Below are 27,933 nucleotides of genomic sequence, written 5' to 3'. Positions count from 1 at the left end.
TAATTCTCACGACGTTTCGGCCACAACGCAAGCAGCCGTCCTCAGGTGAAGACCAGGTCTGTCGGGGAGACAGCGTCTGAATGAAATACCACCACGCTTGGAGCGTATATTTTATTATGTTTTATTTTTATTATTTTATTACTTCCCTTCTACGCGACTTTACCGAAAGAACCAAGAAGATGAATCCCTGTAGTCACGAAAGCTTTAAATCGAAATTTAAGTGATGGGGTTACCTTGGAAGGTCTGGCTCGGGTTGAGTCTGGCTTGCGTGCGGCTGATTGGCCTCGGGGTGGGCTTGGCAGTGGGCTGCTTCTTGGTGCGGGGCGCCAGGGTGCTGCGCACGGTGGTAACCGCTTGCGGTTTCACCGTCGTTGCCACGGTCTTCTTGGTGGTGGTGGTGGTGGTGGCGGCGGTGGTGGTTGTGGTGACGGCGGCGGCGGCGGTGGTGGTGGTGGCGGTTGTGGTTGTGCTGGTGGCCGTGGTAGCGGTGGTCGCCGGCGCTTCCGTTGTGGTTGTGGCGGGCTGCGTGGTCGTTGGGACAGTGGTGGTTGCAACACTTGTGCTTGCGGTGGCAGTGGATGCAGTGGTGGTGGGTATAGATGTGGAGGTGGTGGTAGGCATGGTTGTGGTGGTGGTGGTGGCGGTCGTGATGGTTGTGGTAGTGGCGGCGGTCGTGGCCACGGTGACTACGTGGGTGGGTGCTGCTGTGGTAGTTGTTGTAGGCTCGGTCGGACGTGTGGTGAGTTTGTCTGCGACTGTGGTTTGTTCATGCACCGTGCTTGCCTGTCCCTCTGTAACGGAGGTCCGTTTCGGGGTTCTAGTGGAAGGTTCATGCACTGCGGAGGTCTGTTCCGCCGTAGGCTCAGTCGCGGCCGTGGTGGTCTCATGCACTTTTGTGGACCGTCCCTTTGTGACGGTGGCTGCCCGGGTGATTACGGTGGCGAGCTCATGCACTGCGGTGGTCGGTTCAGCCGCGACGGACGACGATTCGCTCGCGGCCGCGGTGGCCTCATGCACTGCGGTGGTCGGTTGGGTTGAGGTGGTGCTCGTGGGTACCGTTGTGGTCGTCGTCGTGGTGGGTTCGGCTGTAGTTGTGGTGGCTGCGGGTCTTCTCGGCCTGCTCGTGGGTTTGGGGGCACGGGCTCTGGGGAGGATCCTGGCGGCCGTGGTCACAATCGGGCTCGACGTTGTGTCCACCAGCGGCTTGCCGCTCGGCCCGTAGCCGTACAGCAGAGAGCCATTGTGTCCGAGGATCGCCTGCCCATTCACATCTGCGCGGCAGGGGTTGTGCGGGCACAGCGGCGTGGTCGGGCAAACGAAGGTCGTCAACAACAACAGCGACAACAACAACAACTACAACGCACGGCATGCATTATCGCTCCGGTGTGTTGGCCAGTGGCACTCTGTGATATCCGTCAAAATCGCTCCGCACGCTGCGTGGCATTCACTTCTTTGTGATCGTGAACGTGTTATAGCTGCAAGAAAGGTTTGAAGCTAAATATTGTCACTTATAAAGATCGACCAAGTCTCTGTAAATGGGGGTGGTAGTAAAAGCTTACTGAAGCTAGTTAATGTTAGGATCAAAAGGCTGAATTTGATCATTTATTGTAAAAACAGACGTTAATTTATTTCTGCGTAAGAGTTTCACGGCCGTGCAACGAGTCGCTCCGATTTGTGCCAACAACCCGCTGCACGACTTCTCCAAGCGCTGTAAACCGCACGTATCAATACTATGACTATAACTACAGTATTATTATCATCATTCTGGAACACAATAATTTGGTTCCTAACGAAGCTGCCCAGCACGTGGAGTGAAACGTCGTTTTATCGTGCCGAACGACGCGTGGTAACCCCGAAAAAAACCCACATCGGAGGGTTATAGAGCGCAATTGGTGGAAACCTACGTGGTAACGTTATATAATTACCACAATTGATGCCCCGGCTCCGTATGCATCTCAGTGCGAGTTTGGCTTGGGGTTTTAATGGCCGTTGAGCTGCAGATGAAATTACCCATGCAGCCGCTGCTTTTTTTTATTCAAGGCTTTTATCACGGAATTAATTACCTACGCGAATTGAATTACAACTTGTGTGCCAGTTCTACCACCTGATGACTTTAAACGCAACGATGGAGTAAATAGACTGTATGAACGACCATGGCCAAATTCTCCATTTACTCATCATCATAATCATCATCATCATATATTACTTGATATCACTCCTCACACGAGTATAAAATAATTCCCGAAGCACCCACTCCTTTTCATGTGCTCTCAGCTCCAGCAACCGAGGCCCTCTGGAGAAGACAACTGTGTCTGTAATAATCTCCTCCTGGTTATCTCCGCTGCCCAACGCTCCCTGCCCCCTGTTCCAATCCAGGCTCAGCGCCTGCCTCTTTCCCCTCGGCTTACGATTTGACTGTCTCCCATCCATAAATTGATTCCAATCACAACTTACTTACGAAACGGGAACACCTCCCCGTTTCGTCACCTGTAATTCGCATGGTCCCCAATCTTGTGCTTTCTGCATTTGCATTTAGACGCGCTATAAATCCAGACCATCCTGCATTTGTAGGCCCTGGCATTGCTCGCTCACGCTACTGTTGGTGGAAGGGCCTCCACTCGGAGTAGCTCTGTACAGCCTCTCTGCGCATGACTTGGCCTGCTCTTTCATGCTGGCCAGATGACTCAGAAGATGTATTGAGCACCCACTCATTACCCCACCAGACGTGATTTATTTATCAACTTAACTGTAGCATCATTGCATAGGAAGAGCCTCCCACATATGTAGTACATATCTGGCTTGTGAATTTGGACAAGAGACGGTGTAACCGTATTATTCCCCACCACAAGGGATACACCAATAGACATGTTGCCACGTGACCATTTCATTCCTGGCAGCTCCAGATCAAAACTAAGCGAGTTGTTAAAATGCTACGGTGGACAGATCGTAAAATGGGTGGACAGATGGAAGAGCGGATGGATCAGTGTTGGGAAGGATAAACAAAATGCTGAATTGGCGACAGGATGAATGATGGATAAATACCTGCCACTGAGCTTCCATCGTGTCCAATGCACAGCTTCACTGGTTTTCCGTGCTGATCATAAACCATGTTGCCATCTGGCGTGAACAGAACTTTGGTGTTTGGGTCGATCATCTGTTCGAAATCAGAGTAACAGTCGGACGGCAGAGTTAATGGACACATCTCACTTTACCGCTGAGAAGAAAGGGGCTGGGTTGGGATTTTACGATCGTTTTCAAGGCGTAATTCTGAGGGACGATTGTAAAGTCAGCTACGCCACCATTTCATAATATCACCTGAGCCACAGCGTCCTGAAAAACGACCAATCTGTTATAGCAATACAAGGACAGAAACACTTACAGGTTTAATGCACCCATGGTACAGATATATGCCTCCATCCTGTATCTCCATTTATAAAATTGAATATTTTTGGCCAATCAGCTTACTGGCTCTCCAGACCAATGTTACCCAGCAGCATTCGTTTAAGTGAGCAATAGAACATACACTTATTGTTGATGTTATCGATTATGCAGAAACATAATTACAACAAAGAATATAGGGCCTAAAATGTCAGTGACTTCCTGCTCAAATGAGCATTGAGTCTGTGGCTCATCTCCTGATGACAGCCACTTAACCAGTGGTGGATATTCCCCATTCCTATGATGGGGGTGAGTCTGTCCATAGGACAGCCACTATTCTCTTGCCACAATGAAGTGCTCATATTTCATATTTATCAACTCCAAAGGAGCGATGGGGCTGAGTCGACCCCCGACCAGGATTTGAACTCGCAATCTTCCGCCTACGAGCCGCTTGCTCAACCGTTGAGCCACCCGGGCGTATTAAGAACATGCACGTATGTATGTTGAACTTCTTTTGCACCACACGTGGCCAACCGTGCTAATCGGAGGTGCGACAGAAAAGTACGCCGCCGGTGTTTACATGCGGTCATGCAACAGCTTCCCGTGAATGCATAAACAACGCCATTTCGACGGTGCTTCTCTGATCCATCCGACCTGCGCTTGTGAGTGACAAAGTGCCCTCTCGTGAATGCGTGGAGGCTCAACACGTACCCATTTCCCGATGAGATTGTTTTCGGCGAAGTGGGACTTTTTGTCGGGGATGGCGCTCTGCGTTTTGGGAGGAGGCCTCTCCTTCTTGTCCGTCCGCGGACCCAGCTCCGACTTCCCGTTTTTTCCTGCAGACGGGATGACCCATGTCCTCAGTTGAATCTCCCCTCGGGATGAAGGCCCTGCAATTGCTCTCTCGAGCCGCCGCTTGAGAGAGGCCCTCTGGAGGGAATGTCTGGCCTACTCTTCCACAGTGGCCAGATGTCTTAGAAGAGGTGGGAGTACACGCACTGTCAGCTGTCACTCATCGCTGATGTGGGCCAAGGCCAGGAATTGAACTCAGACCTCGTGGTTTATAGAACAGCGTGATTACCACTGCGCGACCACCCCATCCCACTCCACCTTCACTCTACGCGAATGGCCGGGGTCGAAAATCTTACTTGGGATCGAATATGACTGCTTTGCAGTGATATAAGTAACTGAGCGAGCTAATAGTAGAAACACGGTGTTGTCAGGTTGACCATATTCGCCTTTAGTACCCAATTAGTACAGCTGACATGCTTGTCGTGACAAATACATTTATTTTGTGGGCCTTTCCGATGTGGCATTGTGTGGCCACGGGCTCTATGATATTAATTCGTGAGCCAGATATGGCCTTGCAGGCCATAGGTTCCTCACCCCTGACATACAGTATGTAGGTCTTTTGTCATATGTAAGTATATGTATATATGAAGAGGAACACATGGATTAGAAAACATACGCAGATTAATGACACCGTTCAAAGTGTTAATACAAGTATGCGGGGCTTGGGGCAGGATACGTCATTCGAATGGACGACGGACGATGGTCAAAGCACAGCGATGGAATGGGAGCCAAGGGACGGAATGGGTCCCAGCGGACGTCGACCGGGGAGAGGCTTGCAGGCAGCGGGCAGAATGCGACGTCGCCGCGGGATGGCGAGAGACAGTGGAGGTGGCGGGGAGAGGGGGGGGAGACCTTGATTCAAGCGGCAGAATGACCGGGCCAGATGGTGGTAATGGTCAAAACGGAAATGTTACAAGTCCTGCTACGAAAGCTGTTTGTCCTCAAGTCCACGTCGACAATGCCGTTCCCCCTCTGCAGAAACACAGGAGTACGGGGGGGTTCATCCAATAGCGGCACGTTCCGACCACTGTATATGTACACCTACAATAAGCCCACGAGAGCAAGTGGTCTCTTCCACGTGGGTAAGCGTGGCAGGGCTGCAACAAGCCAGGGGCCTCCAACTGATTGGGTAGAGCAACTAGAATACGATGCCGCTATTGTCTTGCTTGTTAAGTGGAACGTATGCACAATGTCCATCTCTCTCGCCCATATATAATTGTGCTGATCCTTCCCCAACACACCGATTGCTGGTTTAAGGCTGAGCAGACTTAGGTGATGCCCATGGACTGGTTCAGATTATTGCCGCTGATCTTGGCCGTGGCCGGCAAATCGAACTCTGGTAGCCGGGTTTGTAGCGCAGTGCGCCAACCACTACCCTACCACTCCCTATTCACACACACACAAAGTTCCCCGTGTAGCCTGTAACAGACTGTTGGGGCAAGTGCTGTTAGCGAGCACCTATGAAGTCGGAACGGCACATGAGGGGGTGGGTGGCCAGCACCGCGCCCGGTCGCCTTTGTTTCCCCAGTGGCGATGTTTACACACCGCACCAAGTACTCATTTGAGGCTGAGTCGACCTAGGGGAGGCCCAGGACCGATTCGGATAATCGTCACTGGTGTTGACCGTGAGCGGGAATCAAACTCCGGTTGCCGGGTTCATAACGCAGCGTGCGAACCGCTCCCCTACCGGTCCCTCTTCACACACACATACACCATACACACACGCATGTGTCTATGTTGTTTGATGTATGTGGTAGAAGGGCACGTGTCCACACCATCAATTTTGTTAAGCAACCGGGGGCCAGGAGGCTGTTTGCCGAGTCAGCGACTTCTTGCTTGAAAGCATCTGGGCACGGCAGTGCCGTGTGACGAGCGTTGCTCTGGAAAAGCAAACGCGAAAACGAGCTCTTCTGTTTGTAGTTAGAGAGAGATCAGTGCACGCTGGCGGGATGGATGGCCAATTGAGGCCAACTTCTTAAAGCCGAAATTCGCCAAGCGTACCGCAAAAAAAAGTCTCTAAATGTCACTGGACAGACCTTTTCAAGCCGTGGCATGCCGCTGGACTATTTACAAAGTGCTCAGAGCATTGTAAACTGATACAGCATTCTTATTACGTTCCTGCAAATTGCTCCTAAATGTGCATCACGTCCTCGTCCCAGAAAGTCGTTAGATTGGTCGCTCGTCGCTTTGGTTAAACGTCAAGGCGCAGCCCTGCAATTGCTTTCGCACGCCACTGCTAGCAGAACGCCCTCCACTAGAGGGAGCTCGAGAGAGTCCCCTCGAGAGGATATTTGGCCCACGCTTCCATGCTGGACAGATGTCTTGGGAGAGGTGCGAGCACACACACTTTACCCCGCCACACGCGACCTGCCAATCAACTAACCACGAGTGGAAACATTTAGACTGCAGGGCAGACAGAGGCGGGTAGACTTAAGAAACATGTTCATTGTTTCAACTGTTGCGCCGGGACATTGAATCAACTCAGTGATCTCTGGATTGTCCAGTGTGAGAACCATTACACCACAGTAGCATCCCAAAGTCACTGCGAAATCCTCAACAAAATCTCGAAGTTGACAACGCTAGGGATGGTGCATGGGAAGGAGGTGGAAGAGGTGAAGGAGGAGGTGAAGAAGGAAGAGGTAGAGGAGGAGGAGGTGGAGGAGGTGAAGATAACCATTCTTTCCGGGCGACTTCCGACGGATGGAATTGCTCAGCGCCTTGGGTGCCTTAGCAGAGGCCGAGCGAGGCCCTATGACGGAGGACGGGTCAGCGTTCAGTGGCCCTGTAAGTGAAAGCAGAGGTTGGAAACCGGAGGCAAACGTGCTGACACCACACCGTATCCGTGGCTGCTCTTCCCATTGGCTAGTAACGATGCACGCGATGGCCTGTGGAGATGGCAATGATGGGTTGAGTCGACCCCTAAGCGGGGTTGAACTCATGCCGACCCAGGTTTGGTGGCTAGGGTTCCCATCTCTGGGGTAGGAAAATAAGAGCCGGGACATCTCACGGGCATGAGGATATCTCAGAATACCAGAAGACACGACGGAAATACGTCGTCTTGAGCGACGCGCTATTAATACGCAGCTGACACAAAACTGGGACCATTCATGCTCCAGGAAGACAGATTTCCCAGTACAGCCACTACCTCAAAAACAGGACTATCCTGGGAAATCCAAGATAGGTACAAACCCAAATGATCTTGGTGAATTGTAAATACAAATGTGGTAGGACAGTAGTGGTGCAGTGGTTTTGCCACGGTGCACTATGAAACCAGCAAAACCTGTTTTTTATCCTGACCACGGCACTGGCCAGCACGATGAAGTATGGCCAAACATTGCCCATGACCAGCAAGACATGAGGAAGCCTTCGTCCTGCAGTGGATTGACAAAGGGTGTCAATTTATTATGATGGTAAAAACAATTGTGCACAGCCATCTGTCAATAATCCACTGCTTGATGAAGGCTTCCTCATGGTCGTGGGGTTTGTTTCCATCGTACTCCAGCATGCTCGCCACTCATTGTAAAGCCATGGTCGGGAATTGAACTCAAGTTTACGAATCCAAAAGGCAGGGGTGCAACCCACTGCTACGTAATAAAAATGTAATACTACACCACCACCGAGATATTGTGTCTTGTCAAATTATAATTGGATGAGATTATTTTTCGTTGGGGCCACCACGCGCGTGCCGATTTTTGCGGATGTGGATCATTTTGACGATGAATATGTATCGCGCTAATTAAATATAATACACAGCGATCAAAATAATGATCCCTTACAGTTTAGCCATTTTTCCTTACTCCTTAATGCCGAACAAAGACCTTGCAATCTAATCCTGTGATTGCTTCGGGGCTTACTATTAGCTCCGTGTCACCCTGAAAAATGGTCCGTTTTCATCTAGTTTTAATGCCCACTTGTGCAATATAACATGAACACCCGGAACAGTAGCCGTGCGTAAAACTGTATTTAGATTACAGCTCTCAACGCACCCGTGCCCAAAACAGCATTGCTGTGACAACATGTGTAAAATTTTGATTTAAAGCTTTCGTGACTACAGGGATTCATATTCTTGGTTCTTTCGGTAAAGTCACGTAGAAGGGAAAAAACAAAATAATATAAATATAAAACAATACAAATTATCACGACGTTTCGACTGCAACACAAGCAATCGTCATCAGGTGTGAAATCCACAGCAAGAAAATTTGAAAAATTTCAAATTTCAAAAATGCTTACGACGTTTCGACTGCAACACAAGCAATCATCATCAGGTGTGAAATCCACAGCAAGAAAATTTGAAAAATTTCAAATTTTCTTTTTTTTATTGTTTTATATTTATACTATGTTGTTATTTACCTTCTACGTGACTTTACCGAAAGAACCAATAACATGTGTCAAGTGTTGAACGTGGGTATTGCGGTTTAAATTGGAAACCTCTATCATTTCTGTCAAGCGCTGGATTAGTTCAATAGCTCCGGCGACATGTTTAGATGTTCACTTCATTATTTGTCCATTTCTGCTGGGTAAAATAATCGTTGTTGTCGTTGTTGTCGACAATTAACTAAATTATTCACCCCCTGCCGCACCCAATGCCCACTTTCAGGCTGGTGCTCATTACCTTGTGCCACACAGGGGCAGCTGCCACTGTAGGGTTCCCTTTGAATGGTTGAAATGCTGAGGCATTTAAATGCAAAGATTATTATTATCATTATTATGATCACTTGTACCCTCCGTCCCGTCAGCCTATCTAGTTTACTCCTTCCGGACCTAAGTTTTTGAAGCCTCAGACATTTTTCAACATCACAATGTTCTGTTCCAGGAGTTAATAACCGTTTGCGTTACAATCTTCCCTCTAAATCAATCTTCCCTCTAAATCGCTCTCTTGCCTTGAAGTCATTACCTCAGAAGCTGATTTTGATCATAAATTATTTTCTATTCTGTTTAATGATATAGGTGTGGAATGTTGTAGGTATAGCCCTGCAATTGCTTGTCCGTGCCACTGCAGGAATTTTAACCGGCAATTTTAGGGAGCTATTAACTATTCTAAATCCAATTAAACTCAGCTGCATTTTTTATTGTCTAGCTGCAATGTTTTTGTATTCATGGCGAATTTAATAACTGAATTTCCACGTTTAACGCTGTAATTATTATTATTTTCGCTCACCTGCAAGTCGAACAACGACCATCGGCCATGTAGACACGACATTTCGCTTGCAACTCACGTCAAACATCATCAGCATCATCAGGACAAGATACGGGGCAAAATTAGAATGTAAAAAAACACATCCAAGGCAGTCGTAATATTGGCTGCGAAATCCTACCTGTCAAATGAATAATCGGTTAAAAACCTGAACCCAAAGTTCTGATGCTGCCGCTGCTGCTGCTTGTGGCCCGTGTGTCGCTTGCACACACACACACAGACACACAAAGATAGACAAAGATCCCCCATATAGCCTTAACAGACTGTAGGGGCAAGTGCTGTTGGCGAGCACCTATGAAGGCCGGAACGGCACACGAGGGGGTGGGTGGCCAGCACCGCGCCCGACCGCCTTTGTCTCCCTAGTGGCGATGTTTACACACCGCACCAGGTACTCATTTGAGGCTGAGTCGACCTAGGGGAGACCTGGGACCGGTTCAGATAATCGTCACTGGTGTTGGCCTAGAGCGGGAATCGAACTCGTGTCGCCGGGTTCATAGCGCAGCGCGCTAACCGCTACACTATCGCTCCCACACAGACACACACACACAGACACACACACACAGACACACTCACAGACACAGACACTTACTCGCGACGTGTTGGTGCTGCTGCTGCTTTTGCTTTGACGGACCACACCAGTCTCCGTCGACTCGGCCTTCCGACACGCGCACCGCGTACTCGTACTCGGCGCGCGGCCGCAGGTTCCCCAGCACGAGGTGAGGCCGGCTCACGGTGCGGTAGGCCCACATGGCGGTGGGCACCTGCTCCCGGTAGCGCACCGTGTAGTACCTGCGGGCGCAGCCAGACAAGAGGGGGCCGCACAGACAGAAGATCCTCTCCTCTTCGAACCGTCTGACCTTTTGAAGGGGACGCTGCGGGCCGAGATATTCTGCTGGATGAAAGGCATCTCATCGCTCCCGCGTGCTCCTTGAAATGTTTTCTCCGTCTCGCAGATTCTTGCTCGAGTGATGTCTTGGTGGCTATCAGCTACAGCCAATTAGTGAGGTTTGTCACGTAAAAAAAAAAGTGCCAATTAGTTACTACTTGAGCACAACGGTGTGTTGGAGAATATACCCACAATATTTACAATTCGAGTACGTCGTTTTGCCCGTCATAACAACCAGCTTCATCAGGCGATTAGCCAGAATTGTTAAACATAATATTGGTCGTGAAAGCCTCCGTGTTAAACCAGCTATTGAAGATATGTGTGTGTCATCATCATCGTCATCACGATCCCTGGGCAGCCCGTTGGTGGCCACTGCACATTTCGTCATTTGTTTCCACTCTCCTCTGTCTTGTGCCAATATGCTCAAGTAGTTTCACGTCTTTCTGGCACCAATCTGTGTGTGTGTCTACAAAGACAAAGACTCCCCGTATAGCCTTTTTAACTGGGGCAAGTGCTGTTAGCGAACACCTATGGGGCCCGGTCTGGCACACAAAGGGGTGGGTGGCCAGCACCACACCGGACCACCTATATCTCCCTTGTGTCGATGATTAAACAATGCACCAGGGTATTCATTTGAGGCTGAGTTGACCTCGGGGCAGGCCCAGAACTGGTTCAGATAATTGTCACACTTGTGTTGGCTGTGAGCCAGAAGGTGAACTCCGGTCACTGGGTCTGCAAAACTTAAACCTGATTTTTTGGTCTCATCCTTTTCTCAAATTGAATCCCAATTGTGCTATTGGCCGTCATATTATTAGATGAAAACCCCATTCAGATCTCTCGCAGGACTGCACATCCCTTCACAGCCATCCGTGTCCGTCGCTTGCTGGTGCTTCGTGCCAAGTGATGGCAAATGACTGAGTGCGTTAAAACCAGGAGCACATTGATTGCTTTTGCCAGGTCGAAAATATTCCCGTCTCGTACCCGATTAGTTTGGACACGTCAGACAGATGTCTGAAGACATGCCAGATCATGCCACTCTCAACCTCTGATCATGCCACTCTCAACCTCTGCCGCTGCTGCCCGATCATGCGGCACAGGCCCTGGGGCAAAGACTGCCACCCGGGCTCCAAGGTTGGCCCACACGCAGTTCAAGGCAGTTCGTGGAGCCCCGGCTGAAGTCGCTTGGACGGCTGCGGCTGATCGGTCGACGTGGGGGAGCAGGATAGCCACGAGCCCGCGCCGATCACGTGTATCGGTGAGCGAGCGACACAACAGTGGGTGCGTCGAAGTCTAAGATGACCGCGGTGATTTGTTTGCGGACCGTTTGGAAGTGATGGGCCCTCACGTCGGCCCCGAATGCAGTTCTTTACCCCCTTGCCCTCATTCGATGGTGGGTGCCGCGTGCGCGCTTGGCTCACCGCTGCGTGCTGCCCTGCTCGTGCTCGGCGCTGTACAGAGGATCCCGCCACGTGATGAGCACCGACACGGGGCTCAGCATCTCCACCCGCACGTCCTTCAGCATCGACACTCGCTCGTCTGAGCCGCGACAGAAGACAAAGATTCCCCCCCACCCCGTGTAGCCTTAACAGACTGTTGGGGCACGTGCTGTTAGCGAGCACCTAATAAAGGCCGGTATGGCACACGAGGGGGTGGGTGGCCAGCACCACGCCCGGCCGCCTTTGTCTCCACCAGTGGCGATGTTTATGCATCGCACCAGGTACTCATTGGAGGCTGAGTCGACATAAAGGAGGCCCAGGATCGGTTCAGATAATCATCACCGATGACTGCCGTAAGCAGGAGTTGGACTCGGGCCTCCGGGGTAGCAGTGCAGCGTGCTAACCACTGTGCCACCGCTCCCCGACGCACACGCACACACGTGCACGTGTAAATCCAGGTCGACATCATCTGTCCGGAGTTCACAAAACGCATACTACTTTGTTGGGGAAATCAAGAGCGGTTGTCCTCTGGATAAACTTGCCACAAAAAATAGGAATGTAGAATTTCCACCGCTGGCTCAAAGCCGTAAACGGGGCATGAGTGTTACCCCATGCTCAATTGAGCAGGAAACCATATAGATTTTTTTTTTTCAAATAACACAAAGCAACAATCACGTGTTTTTATCCAGGAAAGCCATACTTGAGTCTCGTGACATTCTCAGGAGCACCCTGCTTTGGTGTTGATGGCCAATTCCTTTTCAAGATTTTTTTTTTGTTCGTGGAAGAAAATCTAAGTGCCTGGAGGAAGCCGTACTTGAATGAGAAGGTAACACTCAAATGCGAACATGTCGGCCACAAACCTGCTTGCCAAACTTCCCAATCCCTTACACACTATTAGATACCCCCATGAGCACCATCACAGACAACGCACGTACGGTGAACCCCGGTTCGGGTGGAAACTGTCGGGTTATTTTATTTATTTTATCTTAAACACAATTTCTGAGCGCAAAGCATTAAAGACCCCCAGAACGTCAAGTGGCCGGCAAACACGCAGCAGCGCGGCCTGTGACCGGTTGCACAAAACAACGTCGAGTGAAGATTTATAAAAGTCTCCTTCCACAAATCAATGCGGCGTCTGCAATCAGCGGCGCCTTTTTGCCGACAGCGAGCCTGACCCCGTGACCTCACCTGTGCTCAGGTGGTGTGGTCGTTGGGCAGCCGAGCCCGCCCGGCCCTGAGAGCGGATCGCCAGCACGTGAATTGTGCGAGGGCCTGCACCTATTTACGGACACAAGCGCACACAAATATGGTACACACACACGCACGGATGCAAATGGAAGATTGTTGGAGCAGGTGCTGTCAGCGGGCGTCTATGAAGGCCGCCGCAGCGTACGAGGGGGAGGGTGTGTGGCCAGGTCACTTTTGTCACCCCCGTTGCTGATGGTTGCACGCCACATTCGGTTTCTTATTTATTTTTCTACGAAGCGTCATTCATGCAAATTGCATCTCAACACCCTGAAGAATGTGTAACGTGCACAGTTTTTACACAGAGATGTTTATGTCCATGTTGAACTTCTTTCGCACTGTACGTAGCCAACCGTGCTAATTGGGGAAGGATGACAAATTAAACACAAAAATCAGTTCTAGAGAAATTTATTTTCAATCGAGGTTTTAGAAATATAGATTGAGATGCACGGAAACCACAGACCAAGTGAGAAGGCATCCAGAACTGGCACTTACAATTGCCCAAGCTCTGTGTTCCTATAGTCTTTTGGTGTTTGGCCAACCCCATTAATGAGTGTTTATAAGCGTGGGAGGAGACTGCAAAACCCACGAGCATACGGGGCATAACACATAAAGGACATCATAATTATAATTATTATTATTCTCATATACACTGGCGAGTGATGAAACATTCTAATTTCTATCGCAGGGCCCAGCCAATCCCATAGAACCACCACGTTTGACTCCACAAAATGTGGTATTCATTTCATCAGCCCTGAAGGGAGGATGAAAATGATGGGCTGTTTCAACAAACTGACCTGAATTTAAACTCACACTGTTCCCAGAGACTGAAAGGCGAACACTCTAACCAAAGTGTCACGTCGCCAAATACAAACCCCAAGGGACCTGTGGTATACAATTGGAAATGCTCACAACACATATACGTATTTTTTCCCCCCAAGTAGTCTATGGATCAGATAGAAATGAGTACCGCCTTGGGATTACACAACGTTCGTCGTACGAGTAATTGACTCGCTGTGTGACCCAATCCTGTTTTTTGCTCCTTGGTTGAGTGACTGGGGGAGCATCCGCAAATATTCTATCAGAAATTAAGCCCTCAAGTTCAAGTTTCATTTATTCGTTATAGCCCTGTGAGCCATGCGGCTCTTAAGTTGGGTGCAACCGCAACAAACAAAATATGAACAGAGAACATCTTAAAGCGACGACGCGCAACCGAAACATCCTGGATAAACCAGCAAATCTTCCAGAAAAAAAACACCGTACGTTCAACGCTGTGTGCAAAAATCCCAGTACGGGTAGTCCCACTTTTTTCAAGACGCCTGGCCAGTGTGAAAGAGTAGGCCAAAATAGTCTCTATAGAGCAGTGGTTCCCAACTTTGTCTAGACCTGTGGACTTCTGTCAAACTTCAAACACTGCTCATGGGACCATCAGGCAACTCAGATGACAGTGTTTTGTGAAGGAGAAACGAATCGTGTCTGCAGAAATTTCCGCGGACCACTTCCCACAGATTTGCAAACTGCCAGCAGTCGGCAAAGTTTACGTTTTTCTAAGACTTTGTGTTACCTTCAGCAGTGGAGACCGCTGGGTTCGCTTTCGAGCTCCCCTTTTGCGGAGTGGATAAAGTGCATTTTTTTTTTCTCCCACAATAATTGTTTCAAGCGTGATACAAGCATGAAACTTGCTAGGGAAATATATTCTATGGGTCTTTCGGTAAAGCCACGTAGATATAAAAATAAATAAAAAATATCACGACGTTTCGATCGCAACACAAGCAATCGTCTTCAGGTGAAGACGATTGCTTGTGTTGCGATATGTATTCCTGCAGTCATGAAAGCTTTAAGTCAAGATTTGCTAGGGGCATTCACAGCCGTGTATCTTTTGATAAACAAAAAACAATGTCGGCCACCTAAAATCAAACATGACTGCATTTCCCCCCCAAGATATCAACGATTTTTGGCTGTGACCACCTTTGAATTTGGCAGCTATCTTTCATTGTTTTAGGTCGGCTAACTTTTTTGTTGGTGTCTTATTAAGTGACCCGAGGAGATAACCGCGTGCCGGATTCGGTGCTTTGTAAGACACCGTTTGGACGAATATTCATGTTATCTGCTCCACCATTCTCTTTAGATTATTTTGCTGCTATACATTTCCACGCGAAAAACCACTTCGCTGAGCTATCATTTGTGGCCAGGTCGCTTCTGAAAAAATAAGCTAAAATAGCTTAGTGGGATTTACCTGGTAGCACGAAAATTTTAGTTTATTTGTATATATTTTTGTATATATTGTATATATTTTCAGCAATGTGTTTAACTTTCCTATACTTTGCACTCCTGTTGTGTTTTTGTATTGTGTTGTTGTTGTAACGACCTGACCCACCCCTACTGAACACCTGTGAAAAAAGAGCTTTATAGCTCATCGGATTCCTCCAGCAGTATAAATACTGATTCAGATTCAGGATGAGACGAAGCGGTCAGTCTGGTAGATCCAGCCAGTCTGGTAGATCCAGTCAATCTGGTAGATCCAGTCAGTCTGGTAGATCCATTCTGTCTGGTAGATCCAGTCTGGTAGATGCAGTCCTCAACATGGGTGGAGGGCTCAGTGAGTGAAGTTTTTGGGAGCAGTGACCCATGGCGGTAGCCATGGAAGAGCGACAGGAAGGCAACTCGCCACCAGTGAGCGGTCTTCTTCGTTGCAAGGCCCGTGGGCCACTGGCGTGCCCTGGTGGCCTTCTAGTGCAGTCACTGACGATACACAACGAGTGAACCCCTCCCCACCTGAATCACCATCATCACCACCAGCATCATCGCTCTGCTGTCAATCCCCCAATGGTTTGGGTGCGTGTCGGTCCTCACCTACACCGGGTGATGCCTCATCGGCGACAGTGGCCCACCCCTCTGAACATCGGCGAACACAAAAACGCACCGCGCAGGCAGACGGACGGACTCGTTCAGCAACGCAAGCGAGAGAAGAGAGAGGCGGGGGGGCGGGGCTGGCTCTGGCCCTGTGCCACTCACCGAGCTGCGATGCCCCCTGGCGGTGCAGAAAGGAGGCCGCGGCGCGGCCGTGAGCCGCCGGGTTCCCCGCGGCGCCCTGCAGCACGGGGCCGTGGTTCTGACGCCGTCTGGGCGGGGGGGCCACCTCCTCCACCTCGTCCACCGCGTCTCCCCCCGTGGATCCCGGGTGGAAGTTGAAGGTGACTCCGTCTCCTCCCGAGTGGATCCGGAGCGTAAGCGGCTCGCGTTTCTCTGCGAAGGCAAAGGGGTTTGGGGGGGGGGGTGAAACCCGGCATGGATTTCTCTTATTCTTAGGTTTTTTCGGTAAAGTCACGTAGGTAAAAAATAAAATTAATAAAAGTAAAATAAAATAAAAATCACGACGTTTCGGAGGCAACACAAGCTTCCGTCTTCAGGTGGAACCGTAGACGGAAGCTTGTGTCGTGATTTTTATTATATTTTAATTTTATTTTACTTTTATTAATTTTAATGTTTTACCTACGTGACTTTACCGAAAAAAATCTAAGAATATGAATCCTTGCAGTCACGAAAGCTTCAAATCTAGAATGGATTTCTCTCTCTGAGATTTTGTTTGTCTCTCGAGCTAGGCTGGCTTGAGAGGAGGGGGGGTTGGTGGCGTAAGGCACTACCACGAGGGTACAGGGCGGTCCAAATGCCTTGTGACCCCAATTTAATTAATACTGGACATCTGTGAAAAAGAGCTTATAGCCTCGTAGGTTTGCTCCAGTGCGGTAAAAATAAATATTCTTCTCGTTCTGAATTCTCTAAAACGTAATATAAATGTGAAGGAAGGTGTATTTAATACTAAAATTAATATGCAAAGGACAAAAATGTTAGAGGTTAATTAATTGGGGGGGGGGGGGGGCGTACATTGTGCGGCCATCCATAACGAGCTTGTCTTACTGGACACCACATTCCGTTAACCACGTGCGCACAGGTGTATGAGTATCATTAAGAGACAACATACGGTGAGATGGATGGATACATGCATGTGGCCGAGTGCCTATTTAAAATAATTATACGAACAGCTTTGTGGACTAATTCCGGCTGAAAGTAAGCCGTGGCGTGTAACCCTGTAGCGTGACTTTGATTAAGGAGCGAGGGGGGGGGTTACAACAGTCGGTGTTTAAACTTTAAACACATGTTAGAGGCTTAATAGAATGAGCTGCGATACGATCGTCTTGTTGTCTGCCGTGCACGCTTCACGGACTTCTTTCCCGCACAGAAGTTCGTGCTTGTGCCCCATGCCTGCCTTAATAGGCGCTCACTAACAATCTGTGAAAAAGGCTATGTGGAGTTCACCCCCGTGTGAATATGTGAGCGGTAGTGTAGCGGGTAGCGCGACACGAGCTCGATCCCAGATCACGGGCCAACACCAGCGAAGATCATATTAACCGGTCCTGGGTCTCCCCTAGGTCGACTCAGCCTCAAACGAGTACCTGGTGCGTAAACATCAGCAGTAGAGAGACAAAGGCGGCCGGGCGTGGTGCTGGCCGTAGCCGGGAGTCGAACTCGGGTTCGCTGCTTCGCTCTGGCGCGGTCAAATTATGAACACCTTCTCCAGAGAGGCCGGAGTCAAGGGAGCTGTTGGTTCACGCAATGCTGCCATTTCAAAATGTGACTACCTAAGACCTCCAGTGCTTTGTGTATGCCCAGCTGCTGCTGTTGAAATAGTTGGTAAATGGCCCTGCCACGCGTCGTTCTTGGGGGGGGGGGGTCTGGCGTTTTTGCATCGCTCTTAAACAGAAAAGAATGCCTCTGAAGGCGTCTGTGTGGACGTTTACAATCACCGTGCGCCTTGGATCGTGATGAAACGCGTGCATTTGCACTGCATTGCAAAGTCGTGTTTTCATCATTGACTGCAGTACAATCGTAACTTATCACCCGGTAAAATACTCCTAGAACTTACAGGCCTTTTATTTCGATTTAAAGCTTTCGTGACTGGTAAAGTCACGTAGACAGCGTCTCCCAGACAGACCTGGTCTTCACCTGAGGACGGCTGCTTGCGTTGTGGCCGAAACGTCGTGAGAATTATTTTATTATGTTTTATTTTTATTATTTTATTACTTCCCTTCTACGTGACTTTACCGAAAGAACCAAGAAGATTACAGCCCTTTGTCTATGCACTGCTGGACGAAGGCCTCCCCATGGAGTTGTTTTGGCCTTCCTTCACCACAATGGTTGCTAATGTTAGCCGTGGGCAATAGTGTATGGGTGTTTGTCTCACCTGATGACGAATGCTTGTGTTGCGATCAACACTTGACACATGTTATTGGTTCTTTCGGTAAAGTCACGTAGAAGGGAAATAACAAAATAATATAAATATAAAACAATACAAATTCTCACGACGTTTGGACTGCAACACAAACAATCAAATTTGAAAAATGTTAAATTGTCTTGCCGTGTTTGTCTCACCTGATGACGAGTGCTTGTGTTGCGATCGAAACGTCGTGATCTATTAATTTCCCATCTACGTGACTTTACCGAAAGAACTAAAGAGTATGGATTCCTGCGGTCACGAAAGCTTCAAATCAAGAATGTTTGGGCGCTTCGTGCCTACGCAGTTGCACCGTCTGCACACTCGATGGCTACATCACGAAGCCCCGTGGCCAGCTCTTCATAACCGGTGTGCCGTGCACTGCGTGACATTTTGTAATTGTAGTAGAACGTCACTGTTCGTGAGCTACGGCAGAGACGAACTCGCCGTGCAGTTCAGTGACCGATCTCCCATTTGGAGGCGGCCCGGGAACACAGCCGTCACAGCCCCCACCGCCGGGCCTCTCACATCCCTCGCTTGATCGAGCCGGATCGAAAGAGCGTGTGAGAGAGGAGTGGGAAGAAGAATGATTGAGAGAGGCGCTGGCCGAGGCGAGCTGTTGTTGCATCACAGGGCGCGTGTTCCACGAAAATAAGATTTGGAGTTGAAGTTATATTTTTATTTTCTCTCACGGTAATTCACGCTCTTGGACTCGACTCGGTTATAAATGGACGCACACTGTTTCACCCTCCTCCCCCCTCGTCCGATTGGTGCAATGCCATCGAATACATCTGGGATCCGCCACCCTTGTTGCTGTTGCTTTTGTTATCAGCGGGTTAACTTTCAAACGCGACTCGCGTTTCCTTGCTGCTGCAATATTAATTAAAGACGCCAAACACAGTCGCCGAACGCTTACATGCCAAATTGACTCCGTTTCAAATCGATGTTTTTTGTTCTTATACTCATTTAAAGGCGTGTGCCAATCCACTGGGGGATGACACGTGGGTCGTGGGGGTTGTTTGACCATACTTCACCACGCTGGTCGATGCGGGTTTTTAAATGGGGAAGGGGGGGCAGTTAAGGGAGAGAACGAGGAGCGGTTCAGTTACTACTCGCCACTGATGTTCGCCGCGGCCCGAAGTCAAACTCGGGTGGACGAGTTTGCAGCGCAGTGCGCTAACCGCTGCACCACCGCTCCATCGCCTGCGTACATTAACTGAACCTGTGATTTTCCTTTAGTTAACGTGCTTCAGTAAACATTCTCTGTGCGTAAACTCTACCAACTTGGCACAGCTGCAAATATGTATCACAAGCATACACTGCAAGATAAAGTGCTGTTAGCGAGCACCTATTAAGGTCGGAACTGCACTCGATGGGGGTGGGTGACGCACAGCCGCCTTTGTCTCCCGAAGGTCGTGACACGCGGCGTCGGTACCGAGCCCAGCGCCCTCTGTCTCAACTCGCTCCCGTGATGATCTGGCGCTGGCACCATCAACACGGACTGTGCTCATTTGCGTCTCGCGCTGTGTGACGGTGCTGAAGGCTGTGGCGCTTTCCGTATCATCGACATTATTATCCATCAATGCGTAAAGGTGCAGTCCTGCAATTGCTTTGCTCACGCCACTGCTGGCGGAACGGGTGCTCAAACGTCCTCCCACATGTAAATGCGGCGCTCATTCAGCTCCCTGTAACGCCTTCGTACGTAGAGGACCGCAGAGCTTGGGCGAGAGTTGACGCCGGCTCACTGCCGCGTGGCTGCTGCCTTCCCACCTCTCTGAGTCGCTCTCCACTCGAGCGACGAGTTGAACATTATCATCATATACAACCAGAGGGTGCTCTAGAAGGCACCTTCTCGACAATCTCTTGGCCTACTCTTCCGAGACATCTGGCCAGACGTCTTGTGAGAGGTGGGCGTTACCCACGTTTTTACCCTACCGCACGCGACCTGCCACACAACTGTGGAGTGCTCAGTTAGACTGACCTGCTGGGTGGACAGAGTCAAAGGGGTTTTAGAATCTTGCACCATTGTTTCAACTGCCGTGCCCGGGAGATCGGACAGGCGATGCCAGCATTGCAAGTCCCGTGTGCTAACCCTCACAACGAAGGCACTTCCCCTTTATCGTCATCATCATTATTGCAGCTTCAAGGGGCGACTCTGTGTAAGCGGACGCGACTGGCAGCTATCACCGTTATCGGGGGAAAGTTTTCCGTGCGATCGTACACGCGGTAACTGTCATCCGCGCTGTGAGACGTATACACAAATATATGTTTTAAAATCTTAATTATATTCCAATTGTTCGTACACCGTTGAGTCACGAGCCGCAGCTACCGAGTGTGAAACTCGGTGGCTGCGCAGCGGGTCTGGAAGAAGACACCATAGAACTACTTCTGAAAGTCATTCAGGTCTCGTTTATCCACACGACTCGAGGCACACCACTTTGCCCGCTCTGCAAAGAGCGTTGGTCGCATGGCAATCAAATGTTTAAGAATCTCAGAGATGGATCTTTTTTTGAGCCGGATTAAGTAACGACCCCGCATCTAAACGCGGTGCGTGTTTTGTGTGCTCCTTGGTGATTCGGGCTCGAGACAGTGGCAGGCACTGGGAGCTTCCGTGACCACCCCTTGGTGGCCAGAGCTACGAGTGGAGGCCCCCTTGACAACCACCGTGTCAAAGAACGCCAACAACGCTTATTTTGCGAAGACGGAGCGCCCCATACAGCGTTAAGTGTTCGAGACCGTGAGCGCAACGATGTGGTGAGGCTAGAGGAGCCGGGGTGTAGAACATCCTGGGTTCGACCGTGCGATACGAATCAAATATTGGGGCCCCCCACCTGAGCGATTTCTGTACCACCTGAGCTGATGTCGTTATCCCTCTGGCTAGAACTATCAACTCGCTGCTACACTTGGCAACGCGGTTTAATCACGAGTAGTCGGGCTGAACGCCGAACCAGTGGAGGTTGCCGTTCGTGTTGGCTCAGTAGTCGGGAGCTGCGAACACGCGGCACGGTTCATGCACGGAGCATGGAGTTTGCTGCGATGGAGCTCTTGGCAAAAAACAGCGGTTCGCATTCCCAACATTCACTCCGCTCCGCGTGTTGGGAATACACGCCTGGTTTATATGCTAGCACACTGGGAGTAAAAAAAAATCCTCAAATATAACAATATGTTTTATTTGGAGACGGAAAGAAGTTTGCTTAAATGTGCTTTGAATCACGATACTCCACAACAATGCATTATGAGCTGATATACAAGATTGATTTTTTGCATTGAATAGAACGGAATTGTTTTGGGTTCTTGCTCTGTCCAAACAAACATCTGATAACCTGGCAGCATCTGTTTAAGAAACCCGACTCTACTGATGAAACCCAGACAGTTTAACACGTAGGCGTTTGCGACCAATATCCGCAATAGAGGTTTTTGTGGAGATCCAGAGAGTCGAAACTGTTCCAGAGTTTTCTTGTTTAAACAAATTATGCTGGATATCGATCTGGAAAGTCAAGAGGCCAATTGACTAAAACAAAAACGACTTAGATAATCAGAACATACTTCTCCGGTTATATGTGCAAACTTCAATCACGTGACAAAGGCCAAGGCAATCTTCACGCCACCCTCCATGTGTGCTCACTAGTTGTTTTTACAACTTGGAAGCACTCACAAAACCATTCTCTTTAGTATTCGCTCGCTCTCAAAGGCAGAGAGAATGCCTTGGAGGCGCGAGGGGGAAAACCACCAAGCCGTGAGTCGACGTCAACAAATTCCCCAAGCTCTGCAGTCCTCGATTAAGATACATTCGTCCAAATAATGAGTTTGTTATACACGCAGGGAGAAACCCACGCTTCTGAGGAAGCAACGCTCTATCCCATGTAGAAGGCACAGATAGAGATTAGTTCACAGTATGGCAACCTCCTGGACGCCCAACATTTTGCCTGATCCACCAAGCCTCGCTACCTCCACAGTGCTGAAGTGTCACGGACGTGTATAGCCACCACTGCCCAGCCAATATTCGCGTGTCCGGCATATGCTCTGCTAGTTAAGAACCTTCTTCCACTTTCGATCAGATTTTCGTCGCAGAAACATCCAAAGTTATGCGAGTTACCCGATTCACTGACGTGAGAATTAAAGCAATCTATGAGTTGAGGTTGGCACTTCCCTGTGAGTGAAGCCAAACAAGCCTCTCGGTGGGGGCGGTTGTCGTGAGTGGAGAGGGAGATTTTAATTTTAAAACTGTGGTTTCCAGCCCTTCTAGAACGTCACTAGAATTGACAGCAGTCGCTCAAGTCACGCTTGTCTCCCTGCATCAGAAAAATCTGCATATTAACTTCTGTAACCCATTCCAAGCCGCGTTGTCAAACCCTATGCCTCGTTGCTCACACCCCAGCGAGTCTGTAATCCGACGGCTGCCACCAACCAATCTTCACTTAGCAAGACCGTGCAAGCCTCTCTGTATAAACCTCAATATGTCCTGAAAAAGGTCAGTCGCCCAAAACGTCACGATCCTCCTTTACTCAGCTGGCAGTATAAAACAACCCTGCGATTATTTGTATGCTGTCAGCAGACGAGAGTGCGGAAAAATCTAGTGTTGTACTGTATGCACCATGCTCTTTCTATGCCCCCCACCTTCATCAACCCCTAACTGATCCGCGCGACGCAATACGTTTGTACGTGTACAGTATTTTACATTAACCCGATATTTCATATATGCATGTTCACTAATGCAAACATCTTATACATTGCCATGTATTCGGTTAAATGTGTCTACAACCCGAGTACGTGTGGTTGTAGAACATTATAAGCAAAACGAAATATAAGCGGCATTCCATTCTGTGTCTGCAGAGCTAAATAAAGGTACGTTTTAGTCACGTCGGCCTATTGGCTTCACGGGATAAAACATTGTCCAGCAGCATTTGTTGCTTAAGCAAGCAAACGCGGCATTCTGAATATCAGCAGAATTAGGTTTATTGCCATTCTGCAACGTGGGTTTAACGCATGCGGCTTTCTCTTGCCAATTCGAACTCAGGGCAGCATTTGTTTTCGACGAGACCCAGGTCGAAACCGGTCTTGAGACTTTGCATGCGTGCACAAATGTTGCTGGGTGGTATTGTTGTTGTTGTTAAAGAAAGCCAATATACCCCGAGGTGTTTGTTTATCATCGTTGCAATTGCCACGTGCCGGAGTGTCCCGATGATGCGTTCCCTGTGACTCACCTCTGTGAACAGCAGACCCCGCTAGTACGGCCATCACCAGCACAAGCAGGACATGGGTCACCATAGCAGTGTGTCTGGCGGGGAGAAATCCTCGTTAGAATTGATTTTGTAAGAACAAAAAAAATGCTTTTATTTGCTTGCAACTTTTGTGGAGTTATGCGCGCGTGCTCATGAATACATTGTCATGTTGTTGCTGCTGTTGCTGCTGCTGCTGCTGATGTCTTCGAGCACGCCTTGGGCTGTCTGGACGCGTGGGGAGAAGTTTGTTGAACACGTGCGCTGCTGGACTTCTCGTCCCGGCTGGGCGTGTGAGAGCGAGTGGTGTGTGGTGTGTGTGTGTCCTATCTCTCTGTCCGGCGCAGTCAGTCCGTCCAGCAACTTTCCTCTCTCTCTCGCTCTACTGCTCGTGTGCGTTCTCGTCGTATCGAGCATCCATGTGCCAGCAGCTTAGCCCCGTGACTGCGATAGTGCAACCCCAAGTGCCGAAATTATAGGGGAGGGTGCTGAGGCTGTTTGCACACATGCATGCGCCTCCACCACTCGACAGGGGCGGGTTGGAGCGCGCACGCACGCCGCCCTGCGCGGTTGGATGAGTCTCGTCTTGGCACAAAAAGACCATCGGAGTGAGGATTGGGAGGGGAGCGAGAGGAATGGAGGAAGTACGGGGGGCTTAGCGAGGAGGAGGTGGCGGTGATGGTGGTGGTGGCTGTGGTTGTTGCTTGTGTTTGCTCTTGCCTCAACCACCCCCCTAGCCCCACCTCCGCCCCAAAGATTGATGGAATCTTTCATCTGCAGCGCGCGTCACTGCGGGGATAAGCTGTGCGTAAAAGTCGGCTGTTCCATTGCGCGCTCTTTACGCAGAAGCCGTGGGGGGGTCTTCGCCGCGCCAACTGCCCGCGGCCCAGCGGCCGTGCGCGTGTCGCGAGCAGCGCGTGACGAGGAAGGTGCTGCAACGATTTTGCTTTCGACATATCGTCAAAAATAAAGTGACAAACATCTCCGAGAAGGGTTGATCACGGATTCGTAGGTGGCACAGGGTGGGGGCGGGGGGGGGGACATGTGGTTGTCTGTGTCTGCACGTCATCTCAAGTCTGTTAACGCACAACACCTGGGTCAGGCTGGTGACCTCGTGTTCTGCCAACGCGCCTTCGACACTTCAAAGTGCAGCTATCCTGGACACCCAAGTCTAGCCTTGGCACAAGCGTGGTAGTTGGTGGTGGTGATTGACGATTGGTGTTTGTTGTGTAAATGTTTATGCAACACCTGGGGTCTGTCTTTGTGACCAGCCCAACGCGCGTTCGACACTTCAAAGTACACCTAGCCTGGCACCAAGCCAAGCGTGGCACGAGCGAAGTCGTATAACGTCACCACATTTAGTTGGGGAACGGCTGTTATTGTTGGTGTTCTTGTTTTTGTCGTGTAAATGGACATTCGATCGTATACACCTTTGCGGTGCGAACATTCAAATGTTAGACACTGCAATAGCTGTGGCCCAAACCAGATCTGCTCAATGTAACTGTGGCAGTGTGTCTGTGCGTGTCTGTGCGTGTCTGTGTGGTGTGGTGAGGAAGAGTGTGGGTCTACTCCCTCTTCCTCCGACACATCTGTGGCCAGGCTGAATGAATAGCCCATTACCCCAGCGCGCACTGATGTTATGATGATAATACTCGTTTTAATTACAGAAAATAAAATCGTTACCATCTGTATTATTATTAGCGCTGCTCATACGTAAGAAGTAATACAACTCCATGTTTGCGGTGGCTATAATGGCCCAATTTGTAGCGCTGATTCGATTAGCGCTCCCTTCTCCAGGAAGTCATCTTGTGCGCTAAGCGAGGTCTGCCTGCACCTGAGCAGAGCTCTCTCTAGTGCAGGCTCCGTGCGCAAACAACGTCAGACTTTCATCTTCACTTGTGCCATCGTTAGAATGCGTCAGAATCAGAATGTTTACAAACACTGCATGAATCCGATGAGCTGTACAGCTCTTGCTCACAGATGGATAACACACGTTGTGTTTATACTTTGCAACGCGTGGACACGTTTATTGCATGCGTTACTTCACACGTGTCTGGCATGAAGACTCTGCATGTCATTCATTGCACGCACGTGTGCTCGTGAATGGGGGGGGGGTGTCTGTGTGGGCTTCATAGGTGCTAGTCGCTCACAGCACTTGCCCCAACAGTCTGTGAAGGCGGCACGGGCTAGCGGCAGTGCAGCGGTTTATCGCGCGGCGCCACCATGAACACGGCGACCCGCGTTCGATTCCCGCTCACAAGCAACAGTCGTGAATATCTGAACCACTCAAGATATTCATCTCGACTCAGCCTTGAATTAATCCCCGGTGCGGTGTGCATACATCAGCACTGGGGACACGAAGGTGATCGGGAGTGGTTGTTGGCCACACCCCCCCCCCCAGACAGCCTGTCAATGGCTTTAAGGGGGGATCTTGGTGCTTGTGTGCGAATATGAAATGGCCCCTTGTGGTTCTGACTCTTTGAGTGAAACTGAGGCCGACTGAACAGTGAGGGAGCGCCGTCTGGCGGTCGTATGAGAGCGTGATTGTTAGATCTATCATGGGGAAAACATTGTTGTGCAACTTTGCATGAATTATTGCGTCCAATTTCATGCTTACAATGCGTGGACACTTTGGACTCGGAGACGCACAGAGACCCACGGACACACTAAGATACCCACGGACACGCACAGAGTAAGACTGTAGGGGCAAGTGTTGTTAGCACTTATGAAGGCCGGCACGGCACACGAGGGGGATGGGTGGCCAGCTCCACGCCCGACCGCCTTTGTCTCCTTAGTGGCGATGTTTACGCACCGCACCAGGTACTCGTTTGAGGCTGAGTCGACAAATATTTGCCACGTGAGCGGGAATCGAACTCGCGCGTGACACATACCCAGACACCGCACTGTGTGCCTACTGGGTGTATATTGTGTGCGTACTATGTGTATACTGCGTGTGTGCGGTGTGTGTACTGTGTGTGATGTGTGTGCTGTGTGTGCGTGCTGTTTGTGTGCTGTGTGCTCTGTGTGTGCTGTGTGTGTACTGTGTGTGCTACTCGGCAGGCAGCATTGCGGGTTGGGTTTCTATGCGGTTCATGCTGAGCGGTTTCGATTTGCTACGCCCATTTTTTGAAACGCATCTACTACCCGTGCCTGGCTTTCATCTCGCCCGCGCTGTGTTCAACCACCCACGCTGCAGGGCAGACTGATTCTCTTCCTCTTGAGTTGGAATTCCCTCCCATCGTCTGCTTCCCCAATCCCTTTAGCCTTGCTCGAGTGTAAGAAGTGCTGCGTTCAAATTCTTGGTTATTTCGGTAAAGCCACGTAGAAGGGAAACAATTAAAGAATAAAAATATGAAACAATAAAATTCTCACGAGGTTTCGACTGCAACACAAGCAATCATCATCAGGTGTGTTTTCACAGCTAATGATGATTGCTTGCTGATAATTGTTTTGGTTTATATTTTTCTTATTTTATTGTTTCCCTTCTACGTGACTTTACCAAAAGAACCAAGAATATGAATTCCTGCAGTCACGAAAGCTTTAAATCAAAAGTGCTGCGTTGTTACTGTCCGTTAGACGCTGTTAGCCTGTGGCTCAGCAACTATGTAAGAAAATAAAAACTGGTTGATTGTGCCTCAGAAAAAAAACGTATTCTTGGACTTACTCCGATGTGCACCATGGATGAAGGTTTTTGGTCGTGGAGGTTGGCTCTTGCGAATGCCAGATGTTAAATGTTTCGAAGTGAAATTTGCCAGATGACATTACAGCAAGGAACGCCTGCATCTCTCAGTGCTGAGGTTGTGAATCCCCTTGTATGCGTGGATTATTTGTTTGCCAGCTCCTCCAGGTCACTTGCCGACATTCCAAACAGTCGTTTATAGACTTGGCCAAGCATCGTAGATGCTGCAGCACCGTCTAGCAAAAAAACAATCTCATTTCTGTATTGTGCAATGAATGCAAAAGTTGTGTTCTTTGGCACAATCCAACCGAGGAAATTAAACTAAGCACCAATTACACTAATGTATCGTGGCAGCTGCACACTTTTCAATTGTAACTCCTGCAGGTGGGGCACAATGCCCTAATTATCCGCGGCCAGGCTAACAAATGAAATGAATGTAACTTAGATTGGAAGAGTTGCCTGGCACGATCTCCGCTGACCATCACTGACCTGTGCCCCCCGGGGAACTTCAACATTCCTTACGCGTGTACTCGTTAATTAGGCAACTCAACACATCTGAACAATTGAATTCCCACGGTGTTATACACAGCAAGTGTGGAACTACATCATTGACAAACGCCCCTTTTTGTTTTCATGCTGCCCACGGCTGTACAATCAGCAGCGCATGCTCGACTTGCAATCCAGAGGTCATCGGCTCGATTTGATCTCCCGGTGCGGCAGTTTAAACGACGCGAGTTTCTTAACACAGCCCCTCCCCCTCCCCACACCGCGC

At 49.6% G+C, this 27,933-nt stretch overlaps 1 protein-coding gene across 2 annotated transcripts in view; it reads right to left on the bottom strand.

Annotated features, from left to right (window-relative positions):
- LOC144948609 (fibronectin type III domain-containing protein 1-like) overlaps nucleotides 1-24,117 on the bottom strand; it is a 65,047-nt gene extending 40,930 nt beyond the window's left edge. Inside the window, exons 1-11 of one of the 2 annotated variants that reach the window (XM_078878203.1) lie at nucleotides 23,646-24,117; nucleotides 23,468-23,541; nucleotides 16,007-16,237; nucleotides 12,935-13,024; nucleotides 11,729-11,846; nucleotides 10,014-10,213; nucleotides 6,905-7,012; nucleotides 4,090-4,214; nucleotides 3,043-3,154; nucleotides 1,057-1,271; nucleotides 234-522 (exon numbers count right to left, since the gene is read on the bottom strand). In XM_078878203.1, the coding sequence (XP_078734329.1) occupies nucleotides 234-522; nucleotides 1,057-1,271; nucleotides 3,043-3,154; nucleotides 4,090-4,214; nucleotides 6,905-7,012; nucleotides 10,014-10,213; nucleotides 11,729-11,846; nucleotides 12,935-13,024; nucleotides 16,007-16,237; nucleotides 23,468-23,541; nucleotides 23,646-23,899 (1,816 nt within the window). In that variant the 5' untranslated portion in view covers nucleotides 23,900-24,117. Of the gene's footprint in view, nucleotides 1-233; nucleotides 1,272-3,042; nucleotides 3,155-4,089; nucleotides 4,215-6,904; nucleotides 7,013-10,013; nucleotides 10,214-11,728; nucleotides 11,847-12,934; nucleotides 13,025-16,006; nucleotides 16,238-23,467; nucleotides 23,542-23,645 lie in introns of both variants that reach the window. The other variant, XM_078878202.1, reaches the window with a different exon arrangement.
- Nucleotides 24,118-27,933: the final 3,816 nt, after the last annotated feature.

The sequence above is a fragment of the Lampetra fluviatilis genome, chromosome 50 (assembly GCF_964198595.1).
Source record: "Lampetra fluviatilis chromosome 50, kcLamFluv1.1, whole genome shotgun sequence".
In the NCBI taxonomy this organism is placed as follows: Eukaryota; Metazoa; Chordata; class Hyperoartia; order Petromyzontiformes; family Petromyzontidae; genus Lampetra; species Lampetra fluviatilis.
The sequence above is the reverse complement of the archived record's forward strand: the minus strand, read 5'-3'. Positions and strand labels throughout refer to the sequence as shown.